Source organism: Octopus sinensis, linkage group LG4 (genome assembly GCF_006345805.1).
Source record: "Octopus sinensis linkage group LG4, ASM634580v1, whole genome shotgun sequence".
NCBI classification, from domain to species: Eukaryota; Metazoa; Mollusca; class Cephalopoda; order Octopoda; family Octopodidae; genus Octopus; species Octopus sinensis.
In genome coordinates, this window is record NC_043000.1 from 108,664,487 (window position 1) to 108,688,691 (window position 24,205).

The 24,205-nt window shown below is 38.9% G+C and overlaps 1 protein-coding gene across 8 annotated transcripts in view; it reads right to left on the reverse strand.

Moving 5' to 3' along the window:
- Positions 1 to 5,649: 5,649 nt before the first annotated feature.
- Positions 5,650 to 24,205, reverse strand: part of LOC115210264 (adenylyl cyclase-associated protein 1) — a 132,008-nt gene continuing 113,452 nt past the window's right edge. For all 8 annotated transcript variants that reach the window (XM_029778751.2, XM_036502311.1, XM_029778749.2 and 5 more), the window contains 6 exons: positions 20,587 to 20,770; positions 14,408 to 14,586; positions 12,615 to 12,738; positions 9,196 to 9,278; positions 7,702 to 7,845; positions 5,650 to 6,166 (listed from right to left, as the gene is read on the reverse strand). In XM_029778751.2, coding sequence (XP_029634611.1) covers positions 6,089 to 6,166; positions 7,702 to 7,845; positions 9,196 to 9,278; positions 12,615 to 12,738; positions 14,408 to 14,586; positions 20,587 to 20,770 — 792 coding nt within the window. In that variant the 3' untranslated portion in view covers positions 5,650 to 6,088. The remainder of the gene's footprint in view (positions 6,167 to 7,701; positions 7,846 to 9,195; positions 9,279 to 12,614; positions 12,739 to 14,407; positions 14,587 to 20,586; positions 20,771 to 24,205) is intronic.

Sequence of the window (24,205 nt, forward strand, 5' to 3'; positions counted from 1 at the left end):
TAGTAGTTTGATATAAAAAAAGAAAACATCCACCAGAATGTAGCTCTTTAGAAAGGTTGTCAGCAATGGAGTCCACCAGATCTCATAACAAATGTAATCTTAACGGTTGAGTCTTCCTTGATGAAGGAGGCAGTGTTATTGAAGAAAATCTAAGTTCCTATTTGCACCACTGTGCCCTCAGAAAAGGCCGTCGGATATCAACTTCTGGATTGTAAACTTTAATATGGATTTACTGTATTTTCTACACTCAGATTTTAAGCGAATTATAAATCTTAAGTATTTACAATATTTTAATATCGTTTTTAATAAGTAAGTAGGACTATATTTTTGTACATTCTTAATATGTTCGTTATTATCATCATTTAATATCCATTGTCCTTGCTGGCACACTGGAAGGTTGCACTAGGATCCATTCTGATTTGGTGTAATTGCCCTTCCTAACGCCAACCACTCCAAGAGTGTAATGGGTGCTTTTACATGCCACCAGCATGGGTGCTATTTGTGTGACACCAGTATCTGCCATGACTGCAGTTTTGCTCGGCTTGATGGGTCTTCTTCTCAACCACGACATAATCCCAAAGGTCTTGATCATTGCCTCTGTGAGGCCCAACACTTTGCTTCCATGAGGCCCAATGCTCGAAAGGAACTCAGCCACTTCACCTCCTATAAATTGTGTACCAGTTGTGTACTGGTGTTGATCTAATCAACTGGCCCCCTCCCCACAGAAATTTCAGGCCTAGAAAAGTATATTGTGGCAGTTACAGAATATAGGAAATAATGTAACACCAATGACTATATAATCCAACCAGAATATCTCAGTTACACAAACGTAAACAGAATTACTATTTAACCTTAGAATACATTGTACATATTCAAAGAAAATTCTTGTTTTAGTAGTACGGAACGCTTTTCTGGTATTCTTTTACTTGTTTCAGTCATTTGACGGTGGGCCATGCTAGAGCATCACCCTTTAGTCGAAGAAACTGACCTCTGGACTTATTCCCTGTAAGCCTGGTGCTTATTCTATCGGTCTCTCCTGCTGAACAGCTAAATTACAGAGACGCAAACCTACCAACATCAGTGTGAAGCAATGGTGGTGGTCGGACATACACATACAATACGTACGGTATGTATGTATGTATTCGCATTTAAGGCATTAAATGAAGTTCTTTTACTCCAAACACAGATGTCCTTACTTCTGCAGGCAACACTTCAATTAAAGATATGATTTTGAGGAACCATATTGTTCAAATGGCAGATAAACGCATGCCGAAACAACTGTTTTATGGTGTGCTTGCAGAGGGGCTACACAGAGGGGACAAACAAGGACAGACAAATGGATTAAGTCGATTTAATCGACCCGAAAGGATGAAAGGCAAAGTCGAACTCAGCGGAATTTGAACTCAGAACGTAGTGGCAGACGAAATACCTCTAAGCATTTCGCCCATCGTGCTAACGTTTCTGCCAGCTCGCCGCCTTTCTGGCAATGTTTCTACAGCTACCACCAAGCCCTTTGAGAGTGTAGTGGGTGCTTTTACGTGCCACTATCAGGCGGCACTGGAATCAGATGGTGCTTCTCAAGTGCCACCTGCACAGGAGCCAGTCCGGTGGTACTGACAATAACTATGCTTCAATGGCGTTTTTTACGTGCTACCAGCACAGGAGCCACTCTGGCAACACTGGCATTATATATATGTGTATGTATATATATATATACATATATGTATGTATATATATATATATATATATATATATATATATATATATGTATGTATGTGTATATATGTATTGGGTTGGTGCATAATTGCTGCGGCTTTTTCCCAATAAATTTTATTCAACCATAACAATATTTAACAAAAACATCTTTAAATGACGCCAAGCAAATGGGAAGCAGTAATACAAGTAGATGGGGAATATGTTCCGGAAGAATCATTTAAAGACGTTTTTGTTACATGGTGTTATTGTTTTTGTTGAATAAAATTTGTTTAAAATGACACAATAATTATGCACAACCTAGTATATGTATGTAGGTTCCTCACAGGCAAAGAACACAGGTACAAGATTTTCTGGGCAGGGAACACTGACGGAGTTGGAGGCGTGGGTATACTTCTCGCTGAAAAATGGGTAGATAAGGTAATTGAGGTAATCAGAGTAAGTGACAGAATACTTTAAGATTAGAATAGTGCTTCATCATGGATTAGCAACCATTATATCGGCCTATGCCCCTCAGCCAGGGCTACCCGATGGACAGAAAGACCGATTCTATGACGCCTTATTGCAGACTACCTCGTTGACGAACGACAGAGACCTTCTCTTTGTGGCTGGTGATTTCAATGGGCATGTTGGAAAACATGCTGGGGGCTTCCATGGTGTACATAGAGGCTATGGTTATGGTTCCCGCAACGAGGAGGGAACCAGGCTGCTGGAGTTCTGCGATGCAAATGATCTCATGGTTTGCAACACTAACTTCAGGAAACCTACCAGCCAAATTGACAACATCCTTGCCAGGAAAAGGGAAAGATGGCTGCTTATAAATGCCAAAACCTTCCCAGGCGAAGAATGTACCCCACAACATAGACTGGTAGTTAGTGACTTTAGGATCAGGACTAAGAGGACGACCAGAAGACGACCAACATGGAGAAGAAAGATCTGGAGGCTCAAAGATCCTGCAAATGGACAGAGATTTATGGATATATTACTTGAAGCCTTTGACGAAGTAGAAGGGGATATAGCTTCACATGGGGTAGAAGACAACTGGAGGATTCTAAGGGACAACCTGCTGAGAGCCACTGACCAGATCTGTGGCTGGTGCAAAGTCCCCTCTCGACCTAAAATAACGTGGTGGTGGAACAATGTTGTAGACAGGGCTATTAGAGAAAAGAGACAGGCTTGGAAGGACTGGAAGAATAGGGGTAGCAGTGAATTGTATCAGACTGCCAAAAGAGAAGCTAAGAGACAGGTTTATTTAACCTGAAGGGAAGCAGATAAGAAAAAATTTGCCAATGTTCTGTGCTGTCAGGACCAAAGACTTGAGGTGTTTCGCGTTGCAAGACAGTGTGTGAGAGAGAATTGTGATGTGGTAGGAGAGAAATGTGTTCGCATGGATGATGGTTCACTTGCGCTAAATGAGGATGCAAAGAGAGAGGTTTGGAGACGCCACTATGAAAGGTTGCTGAATAAAGAAAATGAATGGGATAAAGAGAGTCTGCCAAATGTCGACCCAACAGAGAGACCAGCTATCCGAGTTGACAGTTCCTTGGTAGTTAAGGCAATTAGAAGCATGAAGACAGAGAAAGCCCAAGGCCCATCAGGAATCACTGCAGAGATGCTCAAAATATCTGGTAGTGTCGGCTATAGCCTAGTCACCCGTATAGTTAACCAGGTGATACACGAAGGAGTCATACCCAATGACTGGTGTAGCAGCATAATAGTCAACTGTTACAAAGGTAAAGGTGACGACCTAGATACAATTACAGAGGTATCAAGCTGTTGGATCAGGTAATGAAGGTTACGGAGAGGGTCATAGCCCAACTAATTAGAGAGAGAGTTAGTTTAGATGAGATGCAGTTTGGATTTGTGCCAGGGAAAAGCACCACTGATGCCATATTCCTGGTAAGACAGCTGCAGGAGAAATATCTAGCCAAAGATAAGCCCCTGTACCTGGCTTTCGTTGACATGGAGAAAGCCTTCGACAGGGTCCCCCGATCCCTTATCTGGTGGTCAATGAGGAAACTAGGGATAGATGAATGGTTAGTGAGAGCTGTGCAAGCCATGTACAGGGACGCTGCTAGTAAGGTGAGGGTTGGCAACGAGTAGAGTGAAGAATTCCGGGTAGAGGTAGGGGTCCACCAAGGTTCAGTCCCCTCCTATTTATCATAGTCCTCCAGGCAATAACGGAGGAATTCAAGACAGGATGCCCCTGGGAGCTCCTCTACGCTGATGACCTTGCTCTAATTGCTGAGTCGCTATCAGAACTGGAGGAGAAGTTTCAGGTGTGGAAGCAAGGATTAGAATCGAAGGGCCTTTGAGTCAACCTAGCTAAAACCAAAGTCCTAATAAGTAGGAAGGTTGACAAGTCACAAACGCCTTCAGGTAGATGGCCTTGTTATTCTTTTACTTGTTTCAGTCATTTAACAGCAGCACTGCCTTATGTTGAAATCGACCCCAGGACTTATTCTTTGTAAGCATAGTACTTTTTCAGTTGATCTCTTTTGCCAAACTGCCAAGTTATGGGGACGTAAACACACCAACATTGTCTTGCAAGCAATGGGGGGGGGGACAAACAGGCACACACACACGATGGTCTTCTTTCAGTTTCCAACCACCAAATCCACTCACGGCTTTGGTAGAGGACACCCAATTATGTGTTGGGAAGCAAGCTTCTTACCACACAGCCATGCTGTAAATATACAGCAATAAAATGTGGAAATTGGACTGTTAGAATATGATTGACTAATATATTTATCTATATACACTTTTACAAACCCCCGACTGTATGTGTGCTTTTGTCTAGACAAAATGAGCGCTATCATCATGCAAGCAAGGGTGTTCAATTACAATCTTCTGTAAAAAAAAAAAACATGTCCGGTCATGAGGAAATGTCTTGAACTGATTCAATGTCCATGAGTTTCGTGCATGGCATCTATGAAACTCTTGGACACCAAGTCACTTTCGTGACTTTCCTATTGATTTTTACAAATATTGTATGTGTGGGTAGTTAAGCTTGCTTGCCAGTCATCTGGTTGGTCTCTGTTCAAATTGCTCTGCATGGCACCTGGTGCAAGTGTCATCTACTGTAGTCTTTGGACTTAGGAAATAGAAACTATTAGTGTATATGTATGTATGTATAGACATGCATGAGTGTATTCTTGTCTTGATATTATATGATGTTTGTAGAAATGATCATCAGTGTCATACAAACCATGCTGTTTCAATGAGAAACATTTGGCTAGGAACGGCATCCAGCCATAGAAAATCTGCCTGGTCAATGGAAGCATGGAGAAGTGGATGTTAAATGATGACGACGACATATGCACACATTTTATTTATTCGTCTGTGTGGGTGGTTTCATATTTCCCTTGGTACATATGTATTTTACTTGCTGGTTTGTAAACAGTGGCTTCACTAATGCAGTCATTTACTTGCAATCCAAAAGCACGTCCAAGCTTTTTGCGCACCATCACCAAATAAGACTCATTTCATTTGATTAGAATTCTTCATGTATGAACTGTTTCTTGTCTATTACTTTGCTTGGAAACAGGTGTGGGTTTCACCTGCATAACAAACAGTGCTAAAGCAGACATTGTATATGTATGTATGTGTATATATGTATGTATGTGTATATATATATATATATATATATATATATATATATATATACGTATGTATGCATACATATATATCTATTTATACATCTACATATATATACATTCATATATCTACATGTATTGATATATATATCTATATATACATACATATATTTCTATGCTTACATATATATGTATACACACTGTATATGTTGAATGGGACCTAACAATTGATGATGAATGGAGGTGGCTAAAAGGAAGATAAGTGATTGAATGACAAGACAAGTGGTTAAAATAACATTTAATTTAATTATTTATTGAGTTATATATATATATATATTTCTTTTTCAAATTGGAATTTGATGAGAGGTTATAGAAAGTTTCATAAATCATAATTCTTCAACAACAGAGTCTCAGCACTTTCTACATTTCTTTCTCTCTCCCTCGTATTTTTAGAAGAATTTATTTATTATAATGATTATCATTAATAATTGTATTATTCAAATAGTGTTTGAAATAAAGAACTGCTCTGATTCTGAAGAATACAAAATGGTACAATAGTAATATAAATGAAATAAAAAAAAGAAAATTTGGAAAAAAAAATTCTTATTTTTAAGTACATTGTTGCATAATTAGGCCAAAGACAGTAGCATTGACAGGCAAAGAAGGATAAAAAAGTTTTAGAATGACACCCCTCCCCCATCATAAATCCACAGGCTGGGGTGTAGGGAGATGTAGTGTTGAGAAGTAAATTGTTAGACCAAAGGCCCTTTTTGTTCCATCTATGATTCACAAAATTGTGTTGACATGCCTGTACCATTCCAAGTTGATTTGAATTGCTCTGGAATAAAAAACTCCGTCTGAAAAATAAAAAAAAAATAAAGAAATCTTAAACTGACAGAAAATCTGTGTGGCAAGCAGGTTGTTAAGAATTTCAAAATCAAGCCCCAACCTAGCTAAAACCAAAGTCCTTATAAGTAGTAAGGTAGACAAATCACAAACGCCTTCAGGTAGATGGCCCTGCTTGATCTGTAGAAAAGGCGTAGGTAGAAACTCTATAAGATGCACCAAGTGTAAGCTATGGACACATAAGAGGTGCAGCAATGTCAAAGGAAGGGTAACTAGGAAGATAGTTTTTGTATGTGGCAGATGCTCTGGTGCAATAAACACTGAAAATGTGCAGAGACCATCTTCCGCCACATTCCAGGGAGAAAAACTAGAAATAGTTGATAGTTTCCATTACCTAGGTAATCAAGTCAGTAGCGGGGGCGGGTGTGCTGAAAGTGTAACTGCTAGAGTAAGAATAGCCTGGGCAAAGTTCAGAGAGCTCTTACCTCTGCTGGTGACAAAAGGCCTCTCACTCAGAGTAAAAGGCATGACGCGTGTGTACGAACAGCCATGCTACATGGCAGTGAAACATGGGCTGTGGCTGCTAAGGATATGCGTAAGCTTGCAAGAAATGAAACCAGTATGCTCCGATGGATGTGTAATGTCAGTGTTCATACCCGACAGAGTGTAAGTGCCTTGAGAGAAAAGTTGGACCTAAGAAGCATCAGATGTGGTGTGCAAGAGTGACGTCTACGCTGGTATGGACACATGGTAAGAATGGATGAAGATAGTTGTGTGAAAAAGTGCCACACCCTAGCGGTTGAGGGAACCTGTGGAAGAGGTAGACCCAGGAAAACCTGGGACAAGGTGGTGAAGCATGACCTTCGGTCTTTAGGTCTCACCGAGGAAATGACCAGAGACCGAGACCTTTGGAAGTATGCTGTGCGTGAGAAGACCCGGCAGGACAAGTGAGGCCATAACCAGTGGCCCCTACCTGGGACATAGTCAGTCCACCTGTGCATACCTTCCTTCTTGGGACACATAACTCTACTTGTGAAGACCTGTTGAGGCAAGTGAAAATCAAAAAATCAAATCAAAATCCAAATCGATCAACATCAATGGAATTTGTAGTTGTGGTACCAGTGCCGGTGGCACATAAGAGAACCGTCCGAACGTGGCCGTAGCCAGCACCGCATCGACAGACAGGATAAGCTTCAGCCTAACAGACATACAGGACTGAGACAGACTTTAACTTCCGCTTGTTAAACATAGGCACTGGCATGGCTGTGTGGTTAAGAAGCTTGCTTTGCAACCATCTGATTTCAGGTTCAGTCCCACTGTGTGACAGATCTATGTGTGTGTTTGCCCTTCCTCCACTACTTGACGGCCAGTGTCTGTCTGCTCTACAACCCCATAACACAGCAGTTCGGTAAAAGAGACCAATAAAATAGGTGGTACCAAACTTGAAAAGAAGTACTGATGTCAAAACCGTTCAAAGCATGGCTGCAGCAAGTAGAAGGTATGTTACATGAAACAAAGTTAAATGAAGAAGCGGTTGAGTACATACGTAATCTCCATCGGCTGTTGGGACAAGAACATTGACCTCTGAAGATTTAGCAGTGATGATCTCTGTGTCCAAAGATTTAGGGCTAAGGTAGACCATGCATCCATCTGTTTTCTCAATACTCACTGTTGGAACTTTGCCAGTCACCTGTTGGAAGGATGGAGGAAAAAAAAACATCAATGAATAAGCAATAAGAACCTCTTGAAGTAGCAAATGACATTTTTTTTTAATCAAGGGGGAAGACAGCAGCTATAGCCCTTTACAGGGTTTCCAAAGGGAGGGAGGAAGATATTTTCAAATTAGAGACCTAGCTTGATTGTTGGTTGTAAAGTGAATTCTGGTAATCACACCTGAGATGCCAGGTAGAGGTGATAAACATAGTTTAACCTTCAAGCAGGCCATGACAGGATTTGAACTCAAACCATAAAAAGTTGGAATAAATACTGCAAATCATTTGGTCAGATGCTTTTACACCTCAAAAAAAAAGGGCCCAAGCACTGAACCTTGAGGCACGCTACTGCTCGCACTGGAGACATCAGACAGCGAACCATTAACTTGGACTTGGAAGGAGCGATCTGAGAGGAAGGCACCAACCCATCATACAATATCTGGATGGAAACTATATGCTTGAAGCTTGACAAGTAATAGGCGGTGGTTTACCGAGTCAAAAGCTTTGGCAAAGTCCAATAAAACGATGTCAACAGCATCACCATCATCGAGGATGCGCGTCACCAATTCTTCCATTACCAGTAAGTTGGTCACCATCCATCTCTCAAGCCAAGCACTGATAGAGTAATTGATAGAGATATACCAAGTCATCAACTAGACAAAATGAATTTAGTTCCTACCTACAAATAAACAGAAAGATTTATTCAACTTGCTCAATTTAATAATCAAACCAGCAACAACAAACTCTAAAGACTTTCCAATGAGGATTGGATGATATTTAAGATATAAAGTTTAGAAAACAACACTTTTTACTCAGGCGGGAAGACAGTGCCCCTCGGCCCATTTAACAAGGCTGACAAGACTGATAGAAGGGAGGTGGTCTTAAATTTGAGATTTGGCCTGAATGCTTGCAGCTGGTGGTCATATCAAACATTTGGGGTATTAGATCTGTTTCTAAGAGTTCAACTAGAAATTTTTTAACTATAGTCCTCTCCAAACAGAGATTACTGGGAATGCTACTACCATTCTTTGAAAACAATGGTAACTAAAACAGTTTCTGTAAACGTAAAATAATTAAAAATTGAAACAAAATAATAATAAAAAAAAAAACTATAAATGAAAGAGAGATGGTGAAAATCCTAGGATTACAAAAGAGGACTTGCATTAATAGGACAATTTTCAATATGTTCAGAACATAGCAGTAATTAGAAGATCAGTTATTTTTGCTATTGACAAATAATATTGTATAGAAAGACTTTTAGATTTGGAAAAAATGTCTCTTAATTTAAGTTCTTCATTGATAATTCTATAATCCAAGTCTAAGCTCACCTGTGATTGGACACTTGAACAGTTGATAAATTCAATGGAAGAAATGACATCGTCAAAGACAATTCCACATTTTGTGCTGTTATCTGAAGAGAGATGAGAGAGATGAGAGTTATGAAAAGGACAAAGAAATATATCATCAAAAATCAATAATGTCATAATCAAAGGTCACATGACTGTTCCACTGACTAGAAATAACACCACACCCTCTTTGCACATTGAATAATCTGATGAAAGATTCTGCCCAAAACATTATCCATTCTCTGAGTATCAACTCGATACTCCATTGAGTGAACCTCCATTGGACTTCTAATGTTTTGGCTTTTGATTTGCTTTGTAAATAAACCACAAAGAGAGGTTGGTCATGGCTGGAACATCCTTGGTCATAGGTCTGCTTGAACAAACCTGATTTTTGGCTAAATAACATCAATCATAACGATTGTCTCAATTATTATCACAATCACATGCAGGCATGACTGTGTGGATACAGAGCTGGTTTTGGGTTCCATCTTACTGTGAGGCAAAACTTGTCTATTACAGCCTTGGGCCAACCAAAGGCAGGCCTACAAAGATCAGCTTATGACATTTGTTCATGGCATGTTCATCACCACCTCATGGGACATTTGGCTTCCTGTATCTACACACACACAAGTAAAAGCATAGCTGTATGGTAAGAATCTTGCTTCCCAACTCCATAGTTTCAGGCTCAGTTCCATAGGCAAAGTGGCTTCTACAATATCTCTGCGGCTGACCAAAGCCTTGACAGTGTGTTTAGTAGGTGGAAACTGAAAGAAGCTTGTCAAGCATGGGTGTCTTACTGTCTTCTTGCCTTGATATCATGTGATGGTTGTAAATGAGTGTCACTAAGATATAAGTGGTCTCCATCCATGGGGAAATATTACCTTCCCTGGAAAGAGAAGGTAACAGGGAAATATTACCTTCCCTGGAAAGAGAAGGTTAGTGACAGCAAAGTATCTGGCCATAGAAAATCTGCTTTAAAAAATTCCACCCCACTCATATGAACATGGAAAAGTGGGTGTATCTATATATAAGGAAGTAATTGGACTAATTACACAATGTAACAATTTTCAAAAAAAATTTTGTTTATTGTATATCAATCCATTTTTTCTGCTGATTCTAAAAATGAAATTATTTTTTGTGTATCATCAACAGTTAAGAAAATATGTCGACTTTCAATGTTATTATGTATTCGGTATTGTTATAATGTTCCGCTGCTAAATGTATGTCTAATTTTCTCTTTCAGACCAATTACTAAGTTGTGCTACTTTCAGGATAGCTACTAGAATATGTAAAAATTCTCCAGATACATTTTGCTATGTGTGTGGTTATTATATTGGAAAAAAGCAGGTATTACATAAGATCGTGAAAGGTGCTAAATTGTGGATAGCATACAGATTCTATTTTGGAATGCCCATGGGTGACCAGGACAAAACATGGGCCCTACATGTGATATGTGGAAGCTGTCGATCTACTCTAGAAGGATGGTTAAGAGGTACAGGAAGGTCAATGCCTTTTGCCATTCCAAGGGTATGGAGAGAGCCAAAGAACCATCACAATGACTGCTACTTTTGTATGATCGATGTGACAAAGTACAGAAAAGTGAAAGGAAGACAAGATCTTCAGTATCCAGATATACCACCATCTAGAGCACCTGTCCCACATGATGACAGTTTACAAGTATCACTACCACCAGAAAATATTTCATCTGAAGAGTCAACAAGTAGCAGCAGCCAAGAAATGGAGGAAGCTTTCATACCATGAACGACTTCAGAGCCTCACTTTCCAAATCAGAGTGAGCTAGATGATTTAATCAGGGATCTGGGTCTTACTAAGTCAGGAGCTGAACTTTCATGAAGGTTGAGAGAATGGAATCTACTGGGGGAAGACTGCAAGACATCTGTGTACTGGAAATGCCATGAAGTGAGGATCATGGTGAGAGATTTCATTAGGACGTCGCAGCTATGGAAAGAAGATAGCAAGGACATGGGATACTGCTATGATGGGAGATTATATATGGTCTCTAGTCAGAAGAGATGAAGAAAATTTCGATCGTCAAAGCACTTCTCATCTTAAGAAAAGAGCTATCAAAGCATTTACAGTGCAGAGTTTTATTGCTTCTTTTTGTTCTAACTAATATTATACTTCCTATATACCTTTCAATATATGAAAAAGTACTAAATGTTGTGTAATTATCCTTACAATACTAGAATAGATTGAACCAACAAAGTGCTGTAGAGAAAAGTTACAAATATAACGAGCAAATATGAAATTAGGAATAAATAAATAACTATTGATGTTACGTCAAAATGAATGTGATTTTTGAACATAAAAAAATACAAATAAACAAAACATGTGTTACATTGTGTTATAAATGAAGAAACAGTTCTGTGAAGCAAATCCCAGACAATGTTGTAGTCTGAGATGCACTGTGGTGGTTTTTTTTAGACAGTGGGGTTATCTCCCTTGCTACACATTGTTACCTGCGCATAACGGTAATGTAGCAAGTTACACTGATGATGATCTCCTCGAAAGTGTGTGGGGGTGGGGGTGGGGGCAGAGGGTCACTGTGGTACAACAGAACTTGGACATTGGTACTCAACTTCCCGTCATCTACAAATGATACGAGAAGGCATTCCACACAGCACTATATCTGTTCAATAACCAACAAATATTCTGCACTTGCCAGCTATTTGGCATGAAATGATGAGGGCACTGACAGAATGGGAAGAGGGTCAGGCGAAGAACAGCTGATGCCAGATATTCAAAGAAGACCTCAGAATGCAATAAGAATACAAGTTGGATAGGAACGGGAAGGATTGCAGTAAATTGACCAAACAGGAAAGAGTTTGCAGCATGGGAGAATCTCAGTCTAAGTAAGTATATGCTAGTTTTGACAAAGATAGATTAAGTAGGTGGCTGAGGAGAGAGGCCAACAAACTGAAGACAAATCTACTTTAACATAATACTTTGCGTGGAAAGAGGAGAGGCAACAAGCAGGACTGCTGGTTATAGTAAAATTTGCTCAGGTGTGGCTGCATGGTAGGAAGTTTGCTTCCCTAGGTTCAATCCCATTGCATGGCAGCTTGGACGAGTGTCTTCTACTATAGCCTTGGGATGAACAAAGCCTTGTGAGTGGGTTTGGTAGATGGAAACTGCAAGAAGCCTCTGTGTGTGTGTGTTGTCTATAGAATAAGCACGAGGCTTTAAAAAAAATAAGTATTTGTTTAATTAAGATTCTTCAAGGCGGTGCCCTAGCATGACCTCTAATGACTGAAATATAATATAAAAGATGAAAACAAGTACCTTAATTGGAAAGTGGTGAGGATTGGCAACAGGAAGATTAGATGGCTTTTTGAAGTAATGCAAGCATGGAACAGAAGATATCAGGATGATACACTTACCTACAACAATAGAATTAACTTTGCCAGTTACTTTGACAACTGAATTCCGACACTTGTAGATGTAAACAGTTTGCTTCATGCTGGTGTCTGTTAACTGGATGCCTTGGTTGTTGTTTTGGTATTCCTGGAAGGCAAGAAAAGGGATCATCAGGTGAGGCAGCTGAGGAAAGAGAACCAGTGGCAAAACCTTTATAAACATATCTCTCTCTCTCTCACTCATGTATGGGTTGACCAACATGTCTTGTGGATGAAATTGGTAGAGAGAAACTGCATAGAAGCCTGTGTGTTGCTACTGCTTCAGTGGTGATGGTCACTGTCACGTCTGTCAAGCAAAACATTCAATACCCGTCCAAAATGCAAAGACATGGGATAAATTCTTTACTTGAAAGACTAGAAAGGAATCTGGTCAGAAAAAGGGCTTGAAGAAGTTTTAACCCTTTCGTTACCAAACCGCCCAAAGCCACCCGAAAGAAATTTTGGTTAATGTGACCAAACCGCCCAAACCCGCCAGAATTTACCTATTCATATTTAAATGAGAATATCAGAGCAAATCTCTTTAGTACATTCGTGAAAACACGTGATTATGCTTTGTAAACAGTTTCATGTTATCAAGCATTGATTCCGAATTGGAAAATTTGTGAAACAAATACTGGGTACTGTTGTGGATTTAGTTTTTATACAGGGAAACTAATGTTAGTCAGCATGGCTTAGGGTATGATGTGGTCTGGAAGTTATTGTTTGAAGCGATCAATGCGGAAACAAACTTACTCAGAATGTAAACAAACACAAAATGGGGGTTCAAATTTCGGAAAATTTGTGAAGCAAATACTGGGTACTGCGTGGATTTAGTTTTTATACAGGAAAAATAATGTTAGTCAGCATGGCCTAGGGAACGATGTGGTCTGGAATTTATCACTTCCATACCATAACCAGGGCCGTATATTATTTTTTGACTGATTTCTTTAGTTCGGTCAAACTTACGGTGGATTCCAATATTTCAGTTTATTCCACCTTTATGGTACACCTGTTGTGCATTAAATTCAACTGATGATATAGTGATGTGCACAATTCTTCTTTATCAAAATTTTGTTGCATACCCATTTGAATATTAGCTAATGATTCATTTTCTATGGTGATGTTTAAACAAAGTTTTTATATTTTTACCTTTTGCTCAATTTACCTGGATTTACCTGTAATTAAAGTAACTTTGAGACAAAAGTTATGCAATAGAATTGATTAAGAACCCTTTCTTTAATTATGTTCCAAATATCACATTAATATGTTGATAAGTAAAAAAAGTTACAGTTATTTAATGAAACAAGCCTAGATTCATGATTATTTTAGAATTTAATTGAAACTCATGAGGGGTGTATTTTGGTCAGAAATATAGTAACGAAAGGGTTAAGCAACGCATGCCAGCATCAGAAACTGGATGAAAGAAATTTAAAGAGTTGGATCAAATAAAGAAGGAAATTCTTTCCTTTTCGCAAATCACAAGGTTTCGTCTGGCCAGAGCTTTTATTTCTATACTGTTCATTAGAAGAGAAGTAGATTTCCTCCTGAAGTAGCTTTTCTAATGCAAGGAACTGAAGCTAATCACTCACTCATCACTAACAACAATGAGCAACCCTATTCTCTAATATGAGGTGGACTTTTATGTTTGGGTCAAAAATGCAGAAGAGTACCACTGTTGGGAGATGGACTGCTTGTCTGACCATCAATCCGCTTACCTCTCCACCACACACATCGATTAGAAACAAAGTTAAAAAGTCAAGCCAAGTGGGTTTACTTACGATGATCCATTTCTTGTCCTGCAGTTCTATGAGAGGAACATTTGTCACTGGAGCATTGCCACCATAGGAAGGAGTTTTCTTAGTGTTGGCGTTGGTAGGTGATTTCACGGGGCATCCTCCATCCTTACGTAAGGCTGGGTTTTTGTGGGTCTTCTGGTCATCAGTAACTTTCTTTAGACCTAAAAGAGAAGCAAAGTTAAAATTATATGAGAGAGCATGCTGGGGGAGTGGGGCAGAGAAAGGTTGCGTTGACATGACAGATGAGACGAAAGACAGCAGATTCTTTTATGTAAAGCGCTTCTGTTTCTACTAATTCTTCCATTTTGTATATCTATTTCTTATACGGCCATAAAGCTACAAATTTATAGAGGAAGTATGCATGTAGATTATTGGTATCCATCCATTTTTTGCATCCTATTCCTAAGAGAGTGGCAGTAGAGTCCTCAAGTACCTCTTTCACAGGGTCCTATCATAAGCAGTTCTTGTTACTCTTTCAAGCTGGATTCCCAAGAGCAGCCAACTGAGACTAAGGATATTTATCTGACCATCTCATTCTTGGTTTACCCCAAGCTCTTCACCTGGTTGGTTCAGCTTGCAATTATTTCTTTCAACATTCTTTTCACATGTCCATAACATATGAGTTGTAAACTCCCATTGGGGAGAGAGTAACAGCTTGGCAGGGAGAGGTTTCTTTCGATATGAAAATATTTTTTTTTTAAATTATCAAACGGCATCATCCATCAGATAGGTTAACTACGAATATATTTGAACCCTAGGTAGAAGAATCTATTTGAAAAATACATTGCAGCCCTCAGCTAGTGCCAGTCCAAAAAGTAATAAGCCTAGGAGGCGTGGGGGAGGAGCACCAAGGATGCAAGCATTTGTATTTTTTTAAATCTGGAATGATAAATTAAAGTTGACTTCAGTGAAATTTGAACTCAACACCTAACTAAGTATCACAAATCACTTAGTTTGTCACTCTTCAAATTCTGCCATAGATACCATGACATATTCCCATAAAATCTTTCAATAAAGAAAATTATTGGGCCATCCCTTAAATGATGCGTTTTTTTCGATAGCAGGAAGTAATTGCCTTGGTCTTATTCTTAGTGCAAGTATTGAAGGGTACAGTTTGATTTAACAATTATTTTTTCAAAGCTATAATGGAAGTGACAAAAGAGCATATTTGGCATACTTTGCTTTATGAGTTCAATAAAGGCAACAATGCAACAGAAAGTGCGAGGAATATTAATGCAGTATATGGGGATCAGTCAATAAGCATTAGCTAGTGCCAATGGTGGTTCCAGAAATTCTGAGCTGGAAACTACAGCCTAGAAGACGAGCCTCATCCTGGAAGATCTGTAGAGCTTGACGAGGACATCCTGCAAACCCTAGTGGAACAAAATCCCATCAACTTTTAAACCCAAACCAAATGATAACAAAAGAGATCTACTGCGAGCAGATTGAGTGGTTTAAGACAGCACTAGAAAAGAAATGACCATCTTTGGTTCCAAGGCCTAAAGTGTTCTTCCATCAGGGTAATGCTTGACCACATACAGCGAAGATGACATTACAAAGGTTGGAGCAGTTTGAATGGAAAATGATGCCCCAACCACCATATTCGCTGGACGTTGTCCCATCTGATTATCATTTATTCTGCAGTCTTCAAAATCATTTGGACAGAAAAAATATGAATCCTGTAGACGAGGTCAGAACAGTATTGGAGGAGTATTTTTCATCATGGACAAGTGAATTTTGGGGGAGGGGCCTTGCAAGTCTACCAGACAGATGGAAGAGCATTGTAGAAAATGAAGAAGATTACATTTTAGATTAAAAAAGAGCTTTATCTTAATTTTGAAAAATAAAAGTATAAAAAAACTGCATTATTTATGGGATGACCCAATATATTAACTTTCTTGTACTAACATATAGCACATGCCTTTCCTCTATCATCCGACATCAACCTTACCCACACATTCCCCAACAAACCTTTCTTCAGAATTGAAACCTACTAGAAGAAGTCCTCTCAGCCAATATTTACTCAACAAACTACAGATATCAACCGTTCAACATTCTTCAGATGACTCTGTCCAATATAATCCTTATTTATTCACATTGTTTTGAATTATGCTTTATCTTGTAGCTTCAATATTTCAATGATGTGATTTATTTTAGGGTGACCTTGCAGGGTGGGTATGCGAGACCAGATCTGGCTGGTTTTAACTGGTTTAAATTAAACAACAATAGAATTGCACACACTTTTGTGTTGGAAAGTCTGTAAGCATCATCTTCAGTCTTTCCCGATGTTGGGTTGCTTAGTCCCAAATATCTCGTTGATTCTCGGTGAAAAACTAACCAAACAGTGAAATAATTAAACCCTTTAATTAACATTACCTATTTTCTCTTTCTCAGTCATCAAATCAACTGAAATGTCTGCTCACTGAACTAGCATGGAAGTGGTTGAATATTCCACAGACATGTTCCTTTTACTAAATTCTCTGGTTGAATCTTTAAATTACAGGTACAAGACATGAGCTTTCATAGTTTCACACAATTTCACCACCCAAGCTTGGGTCGACATGAGGCTAACAAAATAGAGAGGAAAGGGACAGCCCCCCCCCCCACACACACACACCTAAAATGTCATGTACTACAATTGAACCTGAGACATTGTGATTGTGAAGAAAGCTTCTCAACTGTTCAGCCATGGTGAGTGTTATTTTAATGAAAGAAACAAAAATCAACTCCCGACTTGTACTGGGCCCTACTTTTGTGTGCAATACAATCTCTTGAGAAATTAGAGCCAGCACTGAAAGTTATGTTTCGTACACAAATACATCTAATGTAAACAATGTGATTGAAGATGGGAAAAATAGATATTGGGTGTCTATGCATGTCTCAGGTGTTCTGGCTCCTTCTTCAGCACCACAACCCATTAACCATCTGCGAAGACATTGCTTAAAGCGCCTCAGCAGTGTAACACTACTGGGGAGACAAATTCTCATAGTAAACCCATTCCTGGCAATTGGTAGGGACAGTTTTTGTTTCGCAACTATAATATATTAGGTCAAAGGTTTAATCTCTCAGATTGGGCAGTGTGTCCTTGAGCAAGGCACTTCATTTCATATGGCTGAGTATCAAAGTTAACCTGGCCGGGATGGGACCCTGTTCAGGAAAGGATATTGTGCACTTGGTGACTTCTATGATCTGAAAATGAGGATCAACTTTGGCCTTAGAAGCCTGCAGTGGGAATCAGGTTTTTCATCAACAAAGTAAACTCTTTTGTCCCTTCATCCTTATTGTTAATAGCATGGTCGGCTGTCAGAATCAGAAGAGCATCATAAAAAATGTTTAGCAGCATTTCTTTCAGCTCTTTACATTCAGAGTTCAAATCCTGCCAAGGTTGACTTTGGCACTTTTATTTCATTGACCCCAAAAGGATGAATGACACTCATGTACTTGGTTGATGGAATTGACTGGTCTCTAACTGAAAAAATTACTGGTCTTGTACAAAGATTTGCGACAATTATTATTATTAAGGTGGCAAGCTGATAGAACTGTTAGCATATCAGAAACAATGTTTAGCGGTATTTCTTCCGGCTCTTTATGTTTGGAGATCAAATTCTGCTGAGATCAATGAAATTAGCTCCTTCCCACCAAATTTTCAACTTACTGAAGTAGAAAGAATTATTATTATTCAAATATTTTGATTCTTTACTCAGAAAAAGAAAAACAAAACCAATTATCTGGAACCGAGTTTCTTTTTATCTATGGACCATGTTTGTTTTTATTTTTGGATATCCAATCCAACCTGACCCTACCTGTCACCCGACTCCATGCTGTTATTTCTCCAAGTAAAATCAACCTCAGGCTACAACTAAAGAATGTGTTTACTTTTATTATCTGATATTCCTCTGCTAAAGCAAAAACAACAACACACAGTTTCAAAGATTTCTCCATCCCACATCTCTGTCCTTTGTTTAGGTTCAGACATAATTTCTATTTTTAAAAGAACAGAAAGCACATACAAACATATGAAATAGAATTGTTTCTCCGCACTTCCCTCCCGAACACAAGCTGCAGGTAGCTTCCCATTGTTGTTTTAGTTTGTTTTCTTTCCAATTCATCTCACAAAAACAATCCTTTTGTAAGAAAATTTTTCTTGAAATCTAATGTTTCAATTAATTCTTAAAACATTGAAAAATTTACTAAAGTAACTGGTTTTATTTTTCTTTTGTCTCTGAGTAATGAAAATATGTTTAAATAATCCTCTCTACAAAAGGAATAAGGCCTGAAATTTGGAGGGAGGGGACTAGTGGATTACATCAGCCCCAGTATTCCACTGGTACTTAATTTGTTGACCCTGAAAGGATGAAAGGCAAAGTTGACCTCAGTGGAATTTGAACCCAGAACATTAGGACAGATGATATGTTGCTAAGCATACTGCCAGCATGCCATTTTCAATAATAATAATAATCCTTTCTACTAAAGGCACAAGGCCTGAAATTTTGAGGGAGGGGGCAAGTGGATTACATCAATCCCAATGCATAACTGGTACTTATTTCATCGACCCCCAAAATGATGAAAAACAAGGTTCTAAGCACTTGAAAGACAACTGAAAACTTGTGGATGCCTTAGGTTACAGGTAGTAACCCACTGCCCGCAAAATAATATTGCCCAAAAAGAAGTGGAGAAATTGTTTTTGTCAAAGAACAAAGACCTCAAAATTGAAGTATTCAAGGTGTGGGGAATGAAGGTGAAAACAATACCAGTAATAATTGGGCATGTTAAGAAACATGAACAAAAACATAGAAGTGATACCTGGACCCTCACACTACACACTATCCAAAAAATATCCCTGCTAGGAACAGCCCACACAAGACACTATCAATTTAATAATATGACCCGAAGAAAAATAATCCACAAACACAAGACACTATATAGCAAATATCCAATAAAATAAACAACCACCAGCAGACTAGATACCCTACACATTGCACACACAACACAATACAAACACTAATACAACAAAAGACTGCACCAGATCCCATAACAAAAGAAACTGATGCAAAACAATACCGGAAAAAGTTAGCACACCGCCAACAATAAAAAAGGACACAATGTCGCACAGACCCCACCAACACAGAGGTGTGGCTAATAATATAGAAGAAATTTGCTTGAACAATGATAATAATAATCCTTTCTGCTGGAGTTCTGTGATGCATGTAACCTTTTAATCTGCAACACTAACTTTAGGAAGCCAGACAGCCACCTGATTAACCTACCAATCAGGTGACTATGCTAGCCAGAGTCCTCATCAGACAGCGGGATGCAAACTTGCTCTTAAATGCAAGGACCCTCCTGGGTGAAGAATGTATCCACCAGCAAAGACTAGTCATTAGTGACTTTAGACTCGAGGCCAGAAGGATGCCAAGAAGCAGACCAATCCAGAAAAGAAGGATTTGGAAGCTAAAGAACCCTTCACATGGTCAGAGATTTAGGGACATCTTTATCAAGAAATTGATGAGAAGAGGAGCTACAGACTTCAGACACAGAGGGTAACTGGAAATTCCTACGGGACAGCTTACTGATTGCCACAGACCAAATCTGCAGATGGTGCAAAGTCCCTTCCAGACCTAGAGTAACGTGGTGGTAGAATAAGATGGTAGACAAAACCATTAGAGCAAAGAAACAGGCCTGGAAGAGTTGGGATCGTAGGGAACTGTACCAGATAGCCAGAAGGGAGGCTTTTCTGCACCAGAGGACTTTCCAATTTTTCTCAAGATTCCAATTCAAAAGTGTAGATAGTCAGTCAAGAGTTGGGTCGAGTGCAGCATTGGTAATTCACTGACTTTTTCCCACCTTGGGACCTACACTTATATACGTATTAGACATTTTTTTTTCCTTTCCCATTCTCTTTACTAATGAGAAGAAGGAATAGAGTTGGCATCTAAATTGTTTTTCTTCTTCTGTTATGGTGTTAGACAAATTTAAAACTATTTTAATTTCATTAAATATAAGAATTTATTCAATTAACCCATGCCATTTTCAATTGTCACAATGCTAGCATGGAAAGCGGACGTTAAACGATGATGATGATGATGAATGGCTCTCCTCACATCCTACACACATTCATCATCACATGACAACAAATAGATACCAAGGCTGTGCTTGCTCACCTTTAGTAATATCAGTTCCTTTGTTAATGTCATTGAATAATGCCACCCGGTCAGTTTCAGATGAACCACCATCTTTGGAGGAAACTGACATATCGATGGCTGGTGGTGGTGGTGGTGGAGGTGGTGGCGGTGGTGGGGCCACAAATCCTGCAGGGCCAGATGGAACGACTTTTGCTTCCCCTCCCTGAAAAAGAAATTGAGGGTGAAAATAAAAATAAGAACAACAGTGGTGCTTTATAAACGAAACAATAATAATTTCAAATTTTGGCACAAGGCCAGCAATGTTAGAGGAAGGGGTCAGCCAAGGAGACCAGCCCAGTGCTTAACTGGCTCCAATTTATTAATTTAACAACCTCCAAAGTTGATTTCACTAAGATTCCAGCTCAAAATGTCAAGAGTCAGAAGAATGGCTGCAAAGTTGGTCAGATAAATCCTCTCCTTTTCATGGATGATATAAAGGTTTATGCGAAAAAGGAGAAACAACTTGAAAATCTTGTACATACTATCCACATTTTCTCAAATGACACAGATATGGAATTTGGGATAGAAAAGTGCATTATATTGAAAATGAAACAAGAAAGATTTGAAAGAAGTCAGGAAATTGAAATGGCAAAACAATGAGAGCAATTGAGAAAGGACAGTGGTATGAGTATTTGGGAATACTGGAAGCAGACAAGATGAAAATGAAGAAATTTCCAGTAGGGTGTTCACAAGGAGAGTAAGAAAATTATTGCAGTCAAAACTGAATTCCAAAGATCTTATTGAAGCAATAAATTCAAGAGCAGCACCCTTAATCAGATATGGAGTTGGAATTATAGACTGGACCAGAAATGATATAAAGAAACTTGACAGAAAAACTAGGAAGTTGTTGACAATGTATGGAGCCCACTATCCGAAAGCTGATATCAACCAGCTGTACTTGGGGAGAGACCAGGGTGGAAGACGCTTAATAGCAATAGAAGAATGTGTACAGATGGAAAGAGAAAGTCTAGTAGAGTATTTACAGAGCAGCACAGAAAAACTACTGAAGACAGTTAAGAGAGAACAGGTGATGAAGCGCGTCATAGGAGAAAAAGACAAGAATGAAATACAAAGAGAGCATATCAGACAGATCAAAGAGAAACCTGTGCATGGCCAATTTTGGAGACCCACTTAAGACACATGTGGAATAAAATCCTGAGCTTGGTTAAAATAAGAAACAGATAGCCTAATCATAACATTCCAAGATAAGCGATAAAAAAAAAACAACTTGAGAAAAAATATACATGGAGAGAGTGTGTCATAAAAATATAGAGGCTGTGGAACTTGGAATGAGACAGTGGCAGAATGTCCCAAGTTGGCACAGGAAAAATATAAGGAATGGAGGTATGACCAGTTTTACACTGGAAACTGTACCAAAATTGGAGATCTGAAGCTGGAAACACATGGTACAATCATCGAGTTGAAAGAGTCCTAGAGTTGGAGAAATGGAAGATTTTGTGAGACTTTCCTATTCAAATGGAGGACAAGAAATTAGAAAACAATAGACCAGACTTATAAATAAGGAAAAGCAAAGTTGCTTACTTATCAACCCATCACACCCATTTGATTCCAGGATAGTCAAGAAAGAGGAAGGAAAACAAAAAAATACAATCCCTTAAAATTTTAAATAGAAAGAACTTGGAGCATGCGAACAGTAAAGGCCTGCCTGGTAGAGCTCCTATAGAAAATTTGTCTCTTGGGGACAGCAAGGATTATCAGGAAGGTTCTAAGCACTTGAAAGACTGCTGAAAACTTGTGGATAGCTAAGGTTACAGGTAGTACCCCATTACCCACATAAATCCCACCAGGAATAAGACCAAACCTGAGCCAAGTTTCAAATTTTGGCACAAGGCCAGTAATTCTTTTGGGGGTGGGGAGGGCAAGTAAGTTAATTACATCAATCCCAGTACTGCACTGGTCCCTATTTTATCAACCCTGAAAGGATGAAAGGCAAAGTTAACCACAGCATAATTTGAACTCAAAACATAAAGATGGACGAAATGGCCCTAAACATTTTGCCAGCTTGCCACTTTAATAGCAATAATAATAAAATTAGAGGAATCTGAGAAGCTTTTTATTAGGTCTGATTTGTTGTGAGGTGTGCAACAAACGCTGTAGTTGATGTGTCTTGTTCTGGTTAGATGATGGGGTTTAGAGGAACTTATTTGGGCACTGCTATTTGAGATGCTTGCCCTCCTCTGCTCTAGCTAAGTGAGGAGAGAGAGAGAAGCATGTTGTAATGGGGATGGGGAACTTACACACACATGTAAACAGGCAAAGAGGAAAAAAAATGAGGGGCAAAAAAAAAAGAAGAGAAGAAAGGAATTCCTCCCATCTTTGCAGTTTATGAGCAAGAACACACATCTCTACAGATGGTCCTCTGGCTGTCTAATGATATAACAACAGTAATAGTCTTAGGTAGAAATCAAGGACAGAGTGTGTGTGTGTGGAAGATGCGGGTAGGTTTTACTGATTCACACTCACTGTTGAAAAACTCAGACCTATTGCACCACACACACACATACTTATGTACTGTTGTAAACCCACATGTGGCAGAGACAGTTTATACATTATGAAAAAAAAAAAAATAGGGGGTAGGGATCCTTCTTTCTTTTGTAAGTTAGGGAAGTTGGAAACTCAAGACACTTGTAAAGTGGTGGGAAAATTCATAGATACATTAGTGCAGCCGGCAGTCTGAAGGAGGAGGGGGGAAGAGGATGAGATGGTAGTGTGAAGAGGAAGTTGTTTGTTTTAACAGAAGGTGATGGTGGAGGAGCAGAAGAACAGAAAAATAGGTTCTGGAGCATTTATTTACTTTTGAGTTTCAACATTAAAATTCTGAGTTCAAATCCCTGTCAGAATAGACTTTACCTCCCACCTCTGCAGAGTACCAACATTAGATGGGAAAGGAAAGCCATGAGGATTGAAAAGAAGGCAAACAATTTATTTGATCCTTTTGTTACCAAATTTCTGTTAAAATATTCTACCTTTTGTTTTAATTCATTTTAGAATTCATGAAGAATTTAAGAAACTAATTTTGTTTTTAAGCTGCTATTTGGAACATAACAAGGAATTTTGATGGAAGATTTAAATTTAGATCACTTTAAAATAGGTAATTCGTATCACAGAACCAAGGGCAGTCTCAGGTAGACTTGTATCAACAGGGTTAATAAAATTCAGATGATTGTTAGACTTTTACAACTTGTCCAACACCATGGCAACTGATGAGGAGGAGAGAAGAGTTACATGGATGTAAACTGTATATTGCTCCCTGAATACCTAAACCCAACTCATTTGAGGGATCATTTCTTTTTCTTTTTGCACAAGTATTTGATGACTTCACCAGAGGTGGTACCACGAAAAAGAGTACCCAATACACCCAGTGGTTGGTGTTAGGAAGGGTTTACAGCTGTAGAAACCATGCAAAAGCAGCCATTGGAGCTGAGCGCAACCATCTGCTTTGCTGGTTCCTGTTGAACCATCCAACAGAGGAAGAAAAGATGTTAAATGATGATTGCAGTGGTGGGAAGACTAATTTTATTTTGTGTGTGTGGAGAGGGGGCAGTATCTGCTATTTGTCAGTTTGAGCACATACTTA